At 68.9% G+C, this 16,350-nt stretch overlaps 3 protein-coding genes across 3 annotated transcripts in view; 1 reads left to right on the top strand and 2 right to left on the bottom strand.

Annotated features, from left to right (window-relative positions):
* MAP3K6 (mitogen-activated protein kinase kinase kinase 6) overlaps positions 1–2,912 on the top strand; it is a 15,985-nt gene extending 13,073 nt beyond the window's left edge. Inside the window, exons 27-35 of the mRNA XM_019547861.1 lie at positions 194–224; positions 271–690; positions 817–1,002; positions 1,130–1,235; positions 1,409–1,634; positions 1,756–1,865; positions 2,048–2,139; positions 2,365–2,441; positions 2,615–2,912. Of these exons, the coding sequence (XP_019403406.1) occupies positions 194–224; positions 271–690; positions 817–1,002; positions 1,130–1,235; positions 1,409–1,634; positions 1,756–1,865; positions 2,048–2,139; positions 2,365–2,441; positions 2,615–2,693 (1,327 nt within the window). The 3' untranslated portion in view covers positions 2,694–2,912. The remainder of the gene's footprint in view (positions 1–193; positions 225–270; positions 691–816; positions 1,003–1,129; positions 1,236–1,408; positions 1,635–1,755; positions 1,866–2,047; positions 2,140–2,364; positions 2,442–2,614) is intronic.
* Positions 2,913–3,099: 187 nt separating this feature from the next.
* SYTL1 (synaptotagmin like 1) lies at positions 3,100–11,595 on the bottom strand. The gene is made up of 15 exons (XM_019547962.1): positions 11,427–11,595; positions 8,548–8,931; positions 7,576–7,724; positions 7,186–7,285; positions 6,822–6,861; positions 6,153–6,195; positions 5,917–6,023; positions 5,544–5,666; positions 5,228–5,394; positions 4,750–4,852; positions 4,411–4,572; positions 4,172–4,250; positions 3,843–3,942; positions 3,522–3,727; positions 3,100–3,385 (listed from the first exon to the last, which is right to left on the bottom strand). Exons 2-15 carry the CDS (start codon positions 8,673–8,675, stop codon positions 3,246–3,248), a joined length of 1,647 nt encoding a protein of 548 aa, XP_019403507.1. The 5' UTR covers positions 8,676–8,931; positions 11,427–11,595; the 3' UTR covers positions 3,100–3,245.
* Positions 11,596–12,871: 1,276 nt separating this feature from the next.
* Positions 12,872–16,350, bottom strand: part of LOC109318539 (trophoblast glycoprotein-like) — a 6,625-nt gene continuing 3,146 nt past the window's right edge. The window contains exon 2 of the mRNA XM_019547863.1: positions 12,872–14,426. Within this exon, the coding sequence (XP_019403408.1) occupies positions 13,537–14,426 (890 nt within the window). The 3' untranslated portion in view covers positions 12,872–13,536. The remainder of the gene's footprint in view (positions 14,427–16,350) is intronic.

A 16,350-nucleotide genomic window follows, 5' to 3' on the forward strand; every position in this document is an offset into this window, starting at 1 on the left:
CCTGCGGGCACGGTCTGTGCAACTCGGTCCCTGCTGCGGAAGGGGTGGGTGCGGGTCCCGTGCCCCGTGCCCCCTGGCAGGGCCAGCACCGGTGCCAGGGGCCGGCGAGAAGGGAGGGGGTGACCCCTGGCGGTGACAGCCTGCCCGTGCACCGGGCTTTATGTAACCGGGTCCCACCTCTCCGTGGGCGCAGCTCCGGGCGCTTGGAGGGGATGCAACGCAGAGCCTGCGCCTGGAGCGCACAGCCCGGCCGTCTGCAGCCCCCCATAGATGCTTTCGAGGCTTTCCTTGGTACTGAAGTGCCAGCAAGGAAAGCGCACCCCCCAAGCCTTTGCCAGGGCCCGGCCAGGGGTCTGCATCTCCCCTGCATCACCCACCATGCTGGGAGCCCCCTGGGCTGTAGCTGGGGGAGCTCTGGCTTTAGCAAGGGGTTGGGGGTGCCTCCTCCAGCTCCTTGCCCCCCACCTGCCCCATGCCCAGGCATTGCTGCACCCCCCGCCACTCCCTTGCCTCCCCAGGGCACCTGAGGAGTCATCCAGCCCCGATTTCAGCATCTCGTCGTCCTCCGTGGAGGAAAGCAGTGGGCTCTTCCTGCTGCGGAAGGACAGCGAGCGCAGAGCCACCCTGCACCGCATCCTCACCGAGGAGCTGCCCACCCTTGTGGCCACCCTGCAAGAGACCCAGGCACAGGCCCGTACCAGTCCCCGGCCCTGCCACTCCCTGGGCAAACTCGGGCAGGGCCTGGCATCTAGCCCAGGTGATTTGGGGGCCTCAGTGCTCTCCCGAGCTGCGGCTGAAGCTTGCTTTCCCCTGCAGAGCACGAAGGGAGCTTGGCTGGAGCAAGACCACATCGCCCAGCTGGTGTCCTGCCTTGGGGGCTTCATCCGCTCCCCCAGCCCCCAGCAGCTGGAGCAAGACCTGCGGGCGCTGCAAGGCCAGCTGCAGGCAAGCGGCCGGAGCCTCCGCCATGCCCAGCCTCTGCTCTTTGGCTTCCAGGAGGCGGTGAGTGCCCCAGGCTGGGCTCTGCCCCCACCCACATCGCACCCAGGGGGCAGGGGGTCTTGGAGGGTGGGGTGGGGTGGCAGAGACCGCCCCCTGCCCACGCCCCATCTACCCCCAACTCCTGCAGGTGAAGCGGGTCCTGCGGCTGCACCAGATCAAGCCGCACTGGATGTTCGCGCTGGACAACCTCATGGGACAGGCGGTGCAGGCGGCACTGACCCTGATCCTGACAGGTGGGCCGGGGCAGGCGTGGGGGGCCATGCTCTGGGATGCCCTTGGCTCAGCTGGGAGCTGGGGGGCGGGTCGGAGGAGGCAGCATCCTTAGCTGAGCTGCAGCTGGGACGTCGGCATGCTTCGGGGGCTGCGCTGCTGGACCCCCCTCGCCATGTCTCTTGGGTGCCTCTAGAGCTTGGCTTGGCAGCCGGGGTGCAGGGCAAAAAGGACCTCGAAGAAGCAAGCAATGAGGAGGAGGAGGAGGAAGAGCAAGAGGAGGCCAAGAGCCAGCCAGCCGTGACAGGCAGCGAGGAGGCTCTGAGGCCGGGTGGCGATGCCAGCCCTGGTGCCCAAACCAACCCGCCAGGCACCTCCCTGCTCCTGGCAGAGCTCAGCCACCTCCGCGTGGAGACGGGCAGGTGAGGCCAGCACACGGGAGCATGAGGCTGCCCACGCCGGGTGCTGCACGGCTCTGCCCAGCCGTCGAGGGCAGGGAGCGGCCAGCCCCCGGCCCCCAGCCTCATGGCTTATCCCCCCCAGGCTGCTGCAGGAGCTGGTGCAGAAGGAGCAGGAGTGGCAGGAGCTGGTGAGGAGGGCACTGCGGGCGGCCCAGCAGGACGTCAGCACCGGGCGGAGGTTGCAGCCCATCGGTGAGCAGGGGCTGAGGGCAGGGGGCCTGGGGTCCGTTGCAGGACACGGGGCAATACCCTCCTGGGCTGGGGTGAGCCAAGCCGAGCCGTGATGGGTGGAGAGGTCTGTCTTCTGGCCCAGGTGGCCTTGGGCACGGGGTTTGCTGGGGTCCCGGAGACTCACCCAGCCCCTTGCCCCCCAGCCGTCCCTGCTCCGTGCCAGGCACAGCCCCCGGACCCCCGTCTCGTGGACTGGCTGCAGCACCACAGGGTTGACAGGAACACGACCGAGACGGTAGGGCCCCCAGGGCACAGCCATGGACGGGGTGGGTTTAGGGCTAAATGCTCCACCGCTTCTGAGCCACATGCCCCATGTCTCCCCTCCTGGGCGTTGAGAAGAGCTGGCCCACAACAGAGGCCCCCCCCCGGGGCCCTGGAGCCCCCTGCCCGGCCCAAGGGGGGAGTCAGGGGAAGGGAAGGGATTGGCCAAGCCCCTGCCCACACCTCCTCTCCCCTGCAGCTCCTGGCGCACGGCTTCACCCTGCACAACCTGCTGACCTACGCCGCACGGGACGACCTGCTGTACATGGGGATCAGGTACCACCTCCCCGCTCTCCGTCCCCGGGGCCCCGAGGCAGGCTGCCCCTTCCTGGGACGAGGGGGCTCTGGGTGGCAGATGCCAGGCCTGGGTGGGGCTGTCTCCTCCACGATGGCCACGTGGCAGCCTGGGACCGGGCCGTGGCCTCACAAGGCTGCCCCTGTCCCGGCAGCGGTGGGTGGGTATGCCGGCTGTGGGCAGCCATCCTGGAGCACCGGCGAGCCACGCTGGCACAGCGGGGAGCAGACTGAGACCTTCTCCGGCCCTTGCCCAGCCGCAGAGGACGGAGCCGCCTGGCCAAACCGGCCCAGCTTGCTTGCACCGCCCCCGTGCAGGGGGCCGCCGACAGCTGCCTCCAGCATGGCGCTGGCCCCCGGACAGGGATGGGGACACCCCCAAGGCTGGTGCCTATGGCTTCCTCAGGGACACCGCAGCACTGTGCACAGAGCAATAAACAGCTGCTTATTTTGCCTGCGGGCACCTCCTCACTGGGGCATCGCGTGGGGAGTTACGGGTGATGAGAGCCGGGGGCCCCGGTTGGGCATCACCCTGCCTGGGCTCAGCACCCCTGGGCAGGGGAGACGGCCGCCCCGTACCCACCGCAGTGGGCAGCCTCCCTCCACGTGGCACCGCGCGCTGTGAGCGCAGATCCCGGGGCAGCATCTCCAGCCTTGTGTGGTTGCACGGGGGTTTATTTCCAAGACGGGTCGGGTGCAGCAGCTCTGGGACTCGCTGGGAGCGCCCGGGCCAGCACCCTGGCATCAGAAGCCAGTCCTGCCTGCCACCCCCAGCAGCGGGGGGGGCTAAGTCCTGGGGGTGAGGTTGGTCCGCAGGGGCAGCAGGGCTTCCACCCAGAGGCAGGGCTGCTGCAGCAGGCGGCCCCAGACGCGCCGCTCCTCCTCCGTGGAGTCCATCCAGGGCACGGGCAGCCCGTAGCTGCTCCCTGCCAGGGGGAGAGGGGGCACCATCACCCACGCGGCCCCTGCACCCTCACCTGGGCCCTTCCCCAGGTGGACGCAGGTACCCAGGCGGTGCCCGCCCCCCCCACCGTGCCCAGCGGCCACCGGGCCCTGGCTCACCGGTGCCCAGGCTGAGGCGGAGGCCGCCCAGCAGCTGCTTGGAGAAGTTCTCGTGGTGCCAGAGGGTGAACTCGGCGCAGGCCTCGCTGAGGTCCTTGGCCTGGAAGCCGTCGTACACCATGGTGTGGTTGAACAGCGGGGTCAGGCTCCGCTTCACCACCCGGGTCTTCTGGCGGCTCGCCTTGCTGTCGTCTGGCAGGACGTAGCTGCGGGCGGGAGCATGGCGTGAGCCCGGAAACCAGGACGAACTGGAGGCTTAGCTGCTCCCCCAAGCCGTCTCGCAGCCCCCTCGGGCATCCCCGACCCTGCCGGAGGCCTCACCACTGCACGGAGGAGTCCATGGTGCCGCCCCGGAGGGGGATGAGGCTCTGGGCATCCTTCACCCAGATGTGCAGCTCCCCCGTTGGAGGCAGGCCAGCTCCTGGGCGAGAAGGGGCATGTGCTGAGGCAGGGGCAGCTCCTTGCCCCCGCTCCCCTTGCACCCACAACCTGCGCAGGCTCGTTCCCGGGCTGGACACGCGTGTGCGTTGCCTTCCTGCTGCCAGGCCCCCGCGTGTGCCAGTCATCTCTGCTCTCCCCGTCCTGGCCGTGCCAATCCCCCCTGCGCCTGGCGTGAGGGTGCCCAGGGCAGCTGCACGCCCAGGTCTTACCTTCAGCCCCAGCGGGGATGAACTTGAGCGCCAGGTTGAGCTTGCCCCGGCTGCCGAGGCCGTGGGGGGAGACCGGCGTCTGCGGGAAGGGTGCGGGGAGATCAGCGTGCGTGCAGGAGACGCAGGACCGGGGGAAGGTACGGCGGGGGACGTACAGCCCCTCGCCCCTGGCTGGCAACAAGGGGCAGGCAGGCAGATGCTCGCTGCCTGAGCGTGGTAGGATGCGGGGGGTGCCTCACCCGGGGCTGGAGGTTGAACCACTCGGGGTGCACGTTGCCCCAGTCCCAGGTGCTCAGCGCGATCTCCACCTCGCCCAGGAAGAGGTTGCGGCCCAGGGGGTCGTGGTGCCAGACGGACGCGTTGAGCACGCGGCTCTGGAGCTCGTCCTTCTCCATCTTGTACTGCGGCCGCCGGGGCAGAGAGCGGGCGCTGGGACGCCCCCGCCTGCCCCTTGGCTGGACCCCCGCCCCTTGCAGCAGCCCCGAGAGAGAGCGGTGCCCCGCCACGGCCCCCTGCCCCCAGCCCCCTCACCCAGGGAGAGGCTGCTGCAGACACCGCTGGGTGGGGACCCTGCTCACCTTGAGGGTCTCGTTGAAGACGGGGTCCAGGCTCCGCTTCTTGATGGCTGTTTTGCGCTTGCCGTGGTTGGACTTGTCCGGCAGCAGGTAGGTCTTGACGTACCTGGGAGCCAGGCAGAGGGGTCGGGGCTGGGGCCCATTGCCGCTGCCTCGCACCCAGCGGAAGTTCCCCCCTCCTCCACGCCCTGTGCTGCGCCAGTTGTACAGCGCCTGGCGCGGAGGCGGTTGGACCAGCATACAGGAGCCTTGACTGGCACTGCCGCTGTCCCGTACGTGGCAGCCTCACCCCGGCGTAGCTGCACCCAAACAAGGCTGCGACCCCCGCGCGCCCCTCCCTGCGCCAAAGGGCAGTGCGGCCGTGCCCAGGAAGAGGGCCAGAGGGGCCTGGGGCTGGGCGGGCAGGGACGCCTGGCACCCCGAGCCTGGGGGCTAGGGCCTAGGATCAGGCCCGCGGAGATGGGCCCCCGCCGGCACTCACGGGTCCGAGCGCCGTTTCTTGGCCTGGGCCAGCCCGCGGCACTGGACGACGTGGACGCGCAGCTCCTTCCTCGTGGCCTCGTAGTGCAGGGAGAGCTGGATGCAGCCGCACACCTCCACGCTGCCCACGTCCCCCTCGCTGTACAGGCTCATCATGCTGCCGCTCAGCTGCAGCCGCGCGGGGAAGAGCCAGCGGGGTGTCGGCGGGGGCAGGAGGTGCGGGGCAGAGGGGCCGGGAGGGGCGACCAGCTCCCTGCGCCATCCAAACCGCGTCTCCCGGCACGATCCAGCCCCCAGCCCCGCTCCCACCCTCGTACCGTGGAGCCGAGGCTGGACACGGAGGAGCTGGTGGTCAGCAGGGTCTGGGGGGGTCCTGCGCCGTTCCTCCTGGGGGGCGGCTCCACCAGCCCGTCCTGGCCGTTCTGCAGGGCCCCATTGCTCTGGGGGGAACACGGAGCACCCCAGCCCCAAGTGAGAGGCCAGCCCGGCCCCACGCACCCCACACCCCGGCACTTGCCCCCACCCCGCGGGTGCACGTGGTGCCAGCGCCCCCTTCGCTCGGGCTCCTGCGGCCCGGCCTGCTCGGGCAGGCAGGTCCAGGACGCCCAGGGTCTTGCCCTGGTCCTCGCCCCAGCTGTGGGACAGATGCTGCCAAGGCCCGAAGCCCCCAGCCGCCCTCTGCCCTCGTACCTGTGCGGTGACAGTGATGGCCGGACACGCCTGGGTCTCCCTGCTCCCCGCCTCGTCCCTTTCCTCTGGGCTGGACGTGTCAAATGATTCGAACGAGTCATCGCTGTCTGCATCAGCAAAGAGGTTGGAGGTGGTTTTAGGGACTCATGGGGCCCAGCTGGGGAGGGGGGCCTCTGCCCCCTAACTGCCCCGTGCCCCACAGCACCCTGGACACGGGCCCCGGGGTGCTTTTGTACCTGGCTTGTCCCCAGGCTCCTGCGCCCTCGCCTGGCCTGCATCCTGCAGAGACAGGACAGCTGGTGAAGGAGCTGCTGAACACAGCCCGCGCTGCTTCCTCATTAGGCAAAGCCATTCTAATTCAGCTCATCTGCATATGCAAAGCAAGCTAATCACCTTCCCGGCTCTTCAGGCTGCGCGGTGCAGAAGCAGGAAACCCGGCAAGTAACAGTGACAGCAGTGAAAAAGGCACATCGCCCCCCCCAACACACACCAGGGCCTTCCGGTGTAATTTGCATGCTTCAAACAGCTGATCTGTATGTCTAATTATGCAAATCAGCCTCCAGGTCCTCTGTCAGCGGAGGGGATTTTGCTCTGACAGTGGCGTCGATGCGTTTTGTGGAGACGGTGACACTGCTGCTTCCATGGTGCATCTCACCGGCATCCACGAGCGAGCTGGGCAGGGGCTCAGAGGGGCCCACGCCCTGGGAGAGCTCCCGTCGGCACCAGGGGTCGGCCCCGCTGTCCCCTGCCAGGGGTATTATCGCCGTGGCAGCCTTTTCCTTCCCAGCAGCTCTGGCCCTATAGCATGCCCCCACGTGCCCCCGACCAGGCAACGCAAACGCCAACACAATGCCTCACTGATGCCCCGACATCGTGGGGGGGCTTGTGCCCCGGGCTCCACTGACCTGCGTGTCCTCGGCGTGGAGGGCAGCCTCTGCGGGGAGCCTGTGAGGGGAGAAAGCCCTCAGTGACACGGCACAGGGCAGTCTGCTTCTGCTGCTTTCCCCCCTGGCGGGCAGCGAGGTATCCGCCCTGGCACCAGCGCCAAGCCCTCTGCTCCCCGCTCCTCGGCCTGTCTCCATGCTCCTGCTGCCCAGCCCACTCCCTCTCCCTGGGGCAACCCCTGGCCTCAGCTGTGCTGGTGGCAGGCGGCAGCCTCCCACCCCTGCTCCTCCACCGGCCACGACCTGCGGACGTGGCACGGCCCTGCTGCCCAGCCAGGCAATTGTGACCTCTCCTCCCTCGGCTGCCAACCTCGCCGATGCCCACCTGTCCTCGTTATCCAGCGCCCCCTCCTTCTCCTCCGGCGCCGGCTCAGGAATGGGCCCCAGGTCCCCCGTGCTGGGGGCACGTTGCGGCTCCTGCTCTCCTGCTCCCGCGGACAAGACAGCGGCGGTGGGAAGCCTCAGAGGGACTCGTCTCCCCTCCCTGTCCCATCCCACCCTCCCGGGCCCGGGCTTGGGACGCTCCAGCAGCAAGACGAGGCGGCCTCGTCAGCATCCCCGCGAGCTGCCGGCCGGCGCAAGAGGGAGACAGCCCAGCGTGGAGCCGGCTGGCCCCGTGGGCACCTCCGCCGTGCAGCTGCCCAGACCTGGGAGGAGGGGCTGAGCCTGGCAGCCCATGCTCGCGGTGTGGCCAGCTCGGCCCCCCAGCCCCTACCTCGGGGTTTCTTCTTCCTGCGGATGGAGGCGCGGACGATGTCGGCGCCCAGGTGGTTGTGCCGGTGCCGCTTGGCCCGGACGTCGCAGAACCAGTCCCCGGTCAGGCCCTTCAGCTGGCTGGGGTCGGAGACCGACTTGCGCAGTTTGCTGGAGGGAAGGGAGGAGCGCGGGAGGGCTGAGCCCCAGCCGGGGTCAGGGACCACCGGGGCAAGGTGCCCCCGGCTGCACCGCCCGCCTGGAGCCGCAGCCCAAGGCAAGGGAGAAGAGCAGCGGTTTCCAGAGGTGGACGCAGGGCCTCTGGCCTCCCAGGGACGCTGCCGGGCTCCCTGCTTTGCAACCCCTTCGTCCGCCAAAGCAGAGCCCGGCACAGGCCACCCCACCCCCAGCCCCATCGACCAGCCGGGAAACCAGCCTCCCGCCCAACACACTGAGCCAGGACGAGAAGCAGGATCGGGACCGTCAGGGCAGCCTGTGCTACGACTCACAAGGTGCCCAGAGACCACAACGACGGGCAAAGCCCCAGCTGAGGAAGCCCTGGCTGAACTGGGGCCACGGCCAGGCCGAGGCCGAGGCCCACGGGGACGTCTGAGCCCTCCTCCCTGGAGCCTGGCGTGGCCGAGGCGGTGGGATGCTGCTGTGCGCTGGTGGGCTCGGGGGCGCTTCGCTGCACCCCGCAAAGCCGAGGCCGCGGGGCTGGGCCCCGAGCAGCGTGAAGTGGAGCGGGAGACACGGCTCGGCCTCCCACGCGTGCAGCTGCCCCCAGGGAACAGCAACCAGCGGGCCGATCCAGACAATGTCCAGCCTGAGACTAGTGCCCTTTGCTTCGCACAGGTGCAGGGACGTGCGTGCAAGCATGTATACGAGTGCCTGTGCACGCATGCTCGCACACACATGTATTCCTGTGCACACGCGTGTGCACGGGGGGGTGGAGCCAGGTCCGCAGGGGGGCGAGCGGGCCCCAGGGTCTCACCTGACGCGCCCCTCCTCCAGCACGCGGAGCTGCGAGTCCCGGAGCAGCACCTCGCCGATGGTGCTCTGCTCCTCCTCCGTCAGGAAGCTGAGGTCCAGCAGGCAGTCCGCCTCTATGTCCTGAGCCATGGCCAGGCCCAGGCCGCCCCACACGTGCCGCCCGTCCCGAGAAGACGCGCCGAGCTCCGGGCTGGCGGTCAGCCCTGTGGCCCAGGCAGCGTCAGCGCGTCACCGCTCCGCGTGGATCCAGGGGCCTGGGCAGCAGCTGGCCATCCTGCCCCGGTGCCAGGGCGCACGGGGAGCACAAGCACCTGGGGCAGCAGGGCTCAGTGCTGGACAGTGCTCCCCCGGGGGCCTGGACGCAGGTCCCGCATCGTCCCGAGCCCTGCAAGAGACCAGGCGGAGGGGCTGAGCACGCCTCGACCGGCTCGGCCACAGCAGCAGGGGAAGGCAAAGAGTCGGGGAAAGCCTCCCGGTGCCAGGACTGCGCGCTCCCCAGCTCTGGGGCCGGGCACGCGCCGGGGGTAGCAGCTCGTGGAAGCGCGGTGCTCCGGGCCCGCGTGCGGGGTCTCAGAGACCCCCATCAAGCCCCGGGAAAGCCAGCAGCTGGGCAAAGCAGCCTCTTGCACCAGGGCAGCACTGGATGCTTCAACCCCGAGCTAGTTTGGGGAGGGACGAGGGGAACAAGGAGGTGTCTGCCTCCTCCGCAGCCTCGCCAGCGCTGATCCCTCCCCGCAGGCCTTGCACGCTGGCACCTGCATGCTGGGCAGGGTGCGGAGACGCCCCAAAGCCCGCAGCCCTGCAGAGGCGCCGGCTGGTGACCCCCGACCGGAGGGGGGAAGTGCCTGAGCTGCATAACCGTCACCTGCGGAGCAGATCAGATGCTCGGCGCAGCCCTTCCTGTCTGTAGCAATGTAACCCCACACCCACACGCAGCACAGCTTCCTCCTCCTGCGGCGACGGGCGCACCGCTCCTGGCCTGCCAGGCAGAGCCCACTCAGACGCCCCAAAACCCTGGCCCCTCAAAAGCACCCGGGCCTGCGGGAGCTGGGCCGGGGCAAGCCCCAGGCACCCCCGGGCAGTGGCAGGGAGCTGGTGCCCTGCAGACGTGCAGTCAGGGCTAGTCCTCGCCCGTGGCAGCACGGCGCAGAGGGGCAAGACGCACGAAGGCAGCCCCGGGCCGGAGTCGGCCGCCCCCCGGGAAGCCCGTTCACGCAGAACGGGGGCTGCCCTTCCTCGCGTCTCTGCCCAGCTGCCTCGGGACCCCGCGAGCTCTCCCCTGGCAGCGAGCCCCCAGCTCCCGGCTGCAGGGAGTGGCTCCTGCGTGCCAGGAGCTGCGCGGGCTTGCTCGTGCAAGGCGCCTTGCACAACAGGTTGCCGTGCTGGGGCAAGGCTGGGGGAGTTGCGTCAGAGCGGCCTGGGGCTGCAGGCGGCAGAGGGGAGAGGAGCAGGCTCGTGCCGTCCCCCGTGCCCGCAGCCAGGCTGCGTTCACCCGGCGCGGCCTGGGGACCCGCCTCGGGGAACGCACGTGCAGCACGGCTCTGGCCCCGGCTGCTGGCTTGCGAGGACACCCCCGGAGCACAGCCCGGGGCAGGGAGGGCTGGGCGGACCTGCCCTGACGTCCGCCCAAGGCCCCCGGCTGGCCGTGGTACAGCTAACAGGCCGCGGCTGGGCCTGGCCCAGGCCCCGTGGGGTGCCGGAGGCTGGGGCAGGGCAACAGGTGCCGCAGCCCGGGCGCTGCTCCAGCCCAATTTCGACGGGGCGGGACGCTGGGGCTGGCACAGAGGCCCTCCCAGAAGGAAAACATTTGCACAGGGCAAGGGGCAAGCCTTGCCACGCTGCACAGCCAGACAGGCAGGGCGGTGCCAGGGACTGCGGGCTGGGGGCCGGTGGCCGTGCCCACACCGCGGGGCAGCTGCGGGGACCCTGAAACAGGCTCCCGCCCCCAGCCACCGCCGCCGGAGGCCGAGCAGACCTGGGGCCGGAGATCCAGCCCAGGGTTTGCTTGCTGCTGCCCCAGGAGAGCAGGGCGAGGGCAGGTCACCTGGAGGGAGCAGGGCCAGGCAGGCAGCTGGCAGTGCTAAGCTCTCCAGCTGGGCTGCAGGGCAGAGGGCGTGCGAGCCAGGCCCACCACCCCAGAGGCAGCTGCATTTCACAGGCTCCCAGCATCTCCCCTGCCCCGGGCCCGGAGCGCTATCTGCCGCAGGCGGCATCCTGTTTACGAGGCCCCGGAGAGGCGCCGGCTGCGGTTCGCTCGTCCCCTCCAGACGCGGGGGCCGGGGTGCTGCTCCTCCGCCCAAACATCTCGGTCATCGAACGGAAGGAGCCCACGGACCCAGAAGCGCCCCCCCCGCCCCTTCCAGCAGTGCCCGGGCGAGCCCCGACCCGAAGACACGAGGAACCAGGGCAGCGACAGCCCTTCGCTGGCCTACTCGGCCCCTCTTAAGCCCCAGCACTAAGATGCAGCCACCTCTGGGGTGCAGCACAGCAGCCGGGTCCCGGAGCCCCCGGTTCCCCATCCAGACCCCCCGGCTGGCGCCACAAGTCCGGCACCAAGGGACCGGCTCCCAGGCCCGTGGTGCGGAGCGGGGAGACTCGAATCCACCTCCCACGTCAGACCTGGTGCCCCCAGGCCCAGGGAGCAAGAGCGTGGGCGAGGCCCGGGGACCGGGGCAGGGCCTGCCCTTTCGCCCCACTCCTGCCCGGCGGGAGCTGCAGCTCAGCCTTCGCCAGGAGATTCCCCGAGGGGCCGGCGGGGCGGATTCGCTGCGCCCTTGCCCAGCCCAGCCTCTGGCCCCCCGGGGCCAGGCGCTGCGGGCTGGGTGCCCCCCACCTCCGCAACAGGCGGAGCTCGGGGAGGTGCGGCCGAGGCGGAGTTACCTGTCCTGCCGGGTCCCTGCAGGCGAGGCCCCGGGGACCCCTTCTTCCTCCTGCAGCGTGCCGGAGCTGCCTGCCGTTGCCTGCCGTCGCCCCTGCGCGTTTGCAGAGCTGCACAGAAGCAACCTCAGGGAGACCTAAGGCTGAGTCAACCGCAGGGGGGAGGAAACACCGCCCCACCCCACGCAGCCGGCGGGAAACCAGGGCCTGGAGGCGAGCGGCTCGCCGGACCGGACTGGCCGGGCCTGGCCTGGCCCGGAGAGCGTCTGGGGGTCTGCAGCGCCTGGCACAGGGGGCACCGGGGCAGCTGGCTTCGCACCCCATACGAGCCAGGGCTGCCCTGGGAGACGGCCCCAGGGGGGTCACAGCGTGGGCTTAACAGGGGTGACGCTACACGCGAGAGGGGCACCCACGCCTCACTTGCATCAGTTCAAAGCCTTATTATTTGGGGTTTTCTCCCCCTCTCAGCCCCATCTCACTTTCTTCTTTCCCGTGTCAAAGGAAAGAGACCCGCTGCTGGGCTCGGGCTCTGCAGGGTAAGACTCTGCCCCCGGGGCCAGGATTTCAGCTGTTCGAGGCAGGAGCAAGCTACCATGCAGAGTCCCCAAGAGGGGCAGGAGTTTGGGGGTGGGGGCTTGCTCCCCTGGTGTTTTGGCCTGGTGGGCACAAGGGGGTGCCCTCGAGCTGCCATGAGCGCTCTGGGTTTTGCAAGCCAGGGAGATGCTCGCACCCGGCTCTGTCGGGCATCTGTTCCTCTGCGCCCCTTCCTGCCCCAGCACCAACGGAGACGCCAGGCAGGACCGGGAAGTGGCAACACCCCAGGGCACTGGGAGCCAGGGCTGGGGTCCCGGGGGGGACAGGATGACCAAGGGGCCTTCCGGCGGTCGCAGCTGCATGCAGCTGGGGTGCAGCGCGCCGAGGGATGTTTTCGGGCACATCGAGAGGCTCGGTCACAAAGTCAATAGGAGCAGGTGAGAGCAGCGCTTGCCTGGGACAGGGCTGACCTGCTACGGCGAAACAGCCCCGCCAGCAGCGGGACCGGGGCTGCTCGGATGGGCCAGGCTGGCGCAAGGAGGGATCCCAGCGGGCAGCGAGGGATGCAGGTATGTCCCCTGCCCCTTCCCCCGGGGACCAGTGCTCCCTTGACGGGCCCGTCCTCCTTTGTTTCTGGACGCTCCCTGGAAGAACAAAGTCCCCCTGCCCCAAATAGCGGGTTGGCAGCCTTCAAGCGCTCGCCCCCACTGCGTTTTGATAGACCGAGCATCTGTGGGGCAAGCGCTTTCTCTAGGGGAGACCACAGGCAGGGAGAAGGGGCCTCTCTTCCCCTAGCTGCTCTGGCACGTCATCCCCATGAAGCGCCTGCCAGCCTCTTCTGCTTGCCCCCCTCCCCTGCCATGCTGCATCGGGGCCGGAGACACGTCACCCCACACGTGCCAGGCGCCATTCGAGCAACTCTTTATTGTTCGCGTTGGGCGACAAGAGGCAGGAGCCCGTCGTTGTCACCCGACCCGCCGGCTGCAGGCAAGCAGCCGCTTTGGGGCCCAGCACCGGCAGCCCGTGGGGCAGCGCTCAGGGGCCTCGGTGCCCCCTGCCGCCCACCTCTCACTTCGCCCAGGTCGTCAGCCAGAGACCGAGCCTGGGGGCAGGTTATTGTGCCGAGAAGAAATCAAACCCCCCATTTATAGCAACAGTAAAACACCCTAAAATGCCCTCCGCCCCTTCCCACTGAAGTAGGGTCCCTCCGGCCAGGGGCTGCAGCCGCTGGGAATCAGCTGTTCCCAGCCGGGGGCTGGACCCGCCCCTCATGCTCCAGGCCCGTCTTGCACATCTCGGCTGTGGACGAAACCGCCCCGGGCCTTCCTCTGAGCCGGGCAGCCCGCTCCAGTAGGATCGTCCTTGCCTCCCTTGCCCGGGTACAGCTGCGTCAGAAGGGAGCCCCGGGGCTGGCCCAGCCAGGGTCCCCCGGGGCTGGTGCTGGGCTGCGAGGAAGGCCCCGTAGGCACGGGAAGCATGTGCCAAAGGGACCGAGGCGTCTGCGAACCACTGCAGGAGACGGGCAGGGCTTGGCCAGGCCGGCGAGGGCCCCAGCGCAGTCCTGCCGAGATGCCCAGGCTCACATGGCCAGGGCGGAGACCCGGGCGGCACGGGACTCGGCGCGCATCTCGTAGCGATAGCGGCGCTCCTCGAGCAGGCTGCGGCAGGCGCCCCGCGTGCCGCTCACCCAGCCCTTGAGGCCGCGGCGGTTGAGGTAGAGCACGAAGAGGAAGGCCACGCCGAGGAGGCCCAGCACCGCGCCCAGCAGGGCGTAGGAGGTCTGCAGGGCACGCTCGCCGTGCGGGCTGGAGTGGCAGCCCAGCTGGGCCCCGGCCAGCGCCAGCAGCGAGGTGTTCTGGAGAGCCTGGGGGAAGGCACAGGTCAGCTGCTCGGCGTCGGCTGCCTGGCGGCTGCGGTTCAGCCAACCCGCCAGGTCCTCGATGTCGCAGCTGCACACGAACGGGTTGTCCCGCAGGAAGAGCTGGAGCCGCGGCTGCCGGCCCAGCTCCGCCAGCGCCTCGGCCCGCAGGGTCTTGAGGGCATTGGCAGTCAGGTCCAGGCGCTCCAGGTCCAGGCCGGCGAAGGTGGTGCTCTTGATGTCCACCAGCGAGTTGTTCCTCAGGTCCAGGTGCCGCAGGCCGGCGAGGCCAGAGAACAGGCCCGGGGGCAGGTAGACGATGCCGTTGCTGGCCAGCTCCAGCCTGGAGAGGTTGCGGAAGCCACCCCGGGCGATGGCGGCTGCCAGGGGCGGGAGGGCCGAGGCGTTGTGGAGCGCGCGGCTCAGGTTCAGCGCCCACAAGGAGCTGTTGCCCGCGCCGAAGGCGTCGGGGTGGACGGCGGCCAGGCGGTTGTTGCTCAGGTCCAGGGAGCGCAGGCTGGGGAGGACGGAGAAGGCCCCCGTCTCCACCGTCGCAATCCTGGGGGAGAAAGGAGCAGGCACACGGTGAGCATCCCGTGAAGCCCACACGGCTTTGGCCCCCGGGAGCAAGGGCCTCCTTTCCCACCCAGCTCCAAGTCATCCCCGCCCAAGCAGGCTCCGTCGGGTCCTGGAGAAGCCTGGCATTGCTGGGCCTGGGCTGCAGCTGTGCTGCGGGGCAGTGATCTCTAACCCAACGATGGAGGATCTCAGGGAGGCACTGAGGAGGGCATGGATCGCTCTAGAGATATTGGGATCAACGCTCTCCCCCTACAGCACCCACCCTTCTCCACGCTCCTCGTGGTTATTGTGATCCCAGCACTCGGTCCTGCTCAGTGCAGGGGTCAGACCTGATGATCTGTTCAGGTCCCTTCCGAGCCTAGAAACTACGAAACGAGGAGACACAATTGCACTCGCGTCAGGCCTGTAAGCAGAGCTCTTTGGAGCTCTCCGCGTCTCTGCAGACCCTCTCCTCTACATGCCTCATGAGCAGGACAGGCCAAGTCCAAGGGGCTTCCCATTCAGAGACCGAGTCATCAGTATCAGGTCCTGCGTGGCGGGACAGGCTCCTGGGGCCGTCACCCTCGTCTGCCCCAGGCGAGAGCTCCGCCGTGCAATCCGGGAGCAGCTGAGCATTTGCAGCCATGGGTGAGAGAGAGAAATCCCGAAAGCTTACACATGATGGGAGACCAGTCTCCTCGATTCCTGCAGGAAGGAAATCAGGGCTGCCAAAGCAGCCTATTCCTGCGAGCGGGCAGGCTGCAGCCGTGGGTGTGTGGATGAGCTGCAGGAGCTTCCCAAGCTGGAGAGACCCCAGGGAGGGTCTTCGCCACAGCTGGGTGATGCCAACGCCTTCCCCGGCAGCTCCAACTCCTCTTCCATCAGCACCCACGTGCCTCAAACTTCAGCGCACCTGTCGGGAGTTCACTCAAGGGGTCACCCAGGGCCAGGCTCTGAAGGCGGCAGAACCAGAAAGGCCCGGAGTCCCACCCAGCAGTGCATGGGGACATGCAGCTGTGTCACACGCTGGATGCCACTGCAGTGAGCGGTTAGACCCAGGAGCGAGGTGCCGGCCTTCTGGGGGCTCCGGCAGGATGAGAAGCTGCACAGCTTCATAGTTTCATAGTTTCTAGGGTCGGAAGGGCCCTGAGCAGATCATCGAGTCCGACCCCCTGCCCTGGCAGGAAGGAGTACAGGGGTCAGACGACCCTGGCAAGGCGTTCGTCTGCAGAACGGATGCAGCTGCAAGCCGGAGCTTTGCTCCGAAACACCCAAGGAAAGGAGCTGCCTCGTGCCTGAGACTTTAGGAGCCCTTCTGCACGGGCTGCCCTGCTCCAGGCAGCAGGGTGATGCGGGCAGGGTCCTTATGCCCCTAGGCCCAGAACCCCCTGGGGGAGCGCGGAGCCCTTTGCTTCGCTTTGCTCCAGCAGCCGGGAGCTCCCCAGGCTGGTTATGCACAGGGTCAAAACCAACAGCATTTACACCCCCGCCGCCCCCTCCCCAAGCAAGAGCCGGCACGAGAAGGCGAGACGGGAGGTCAGGAAGGCCGATCCCCCCTCGCCCATCCCAGACAGGCACCCGTCCAGCCCGCGGGCTCCCAGCCTCTGTAGAGGCAAGGTCCCTTTGGTCACAGCCCAGGCTCCCGCGGAAAATGCCAGCGCCGAGCTCGCGCTTGTTCCTCCACTACGGAACAAAACGCAAACCAGGGCAATTTTCCCTGTAGCAAAGAGAAGATGGCAGCAGGTCAGGAGGCCTGCGACGCCCAGGATTCCTGCGGGAAATCTCCGTTTTACCTTGCGACTCGCGGGTAGGCATCTGCCCAGCGAACACTGCAAGTATTGTGCAGCAACCTCTCGCGGCACCCCCCAGAGGACCTCATGCCACCCTGGGGTGCGGCAGCACCCCCAGAGCACCTCGCGCCACCCCTCAGAGGACGTCGCGCCACCCTGGGGCGCGGCAGCACCCCCAGAGCACCTC

Source organism: Crocodylus porosus, unplaced genomic scaffold (genome assembly GCF_001723895.1).
Source record: "Crocodylus porosus isolate Cpor-Errol unplaced genomic scaffold, CroPor_comp1, whole genome shotgun sequence".
NCBI classification, from domain to species: Eukaryota; Metazoa; Chordata; order Crocodylia; family Crocodylidae; genus Crocodylus; species Crocodylus porosus.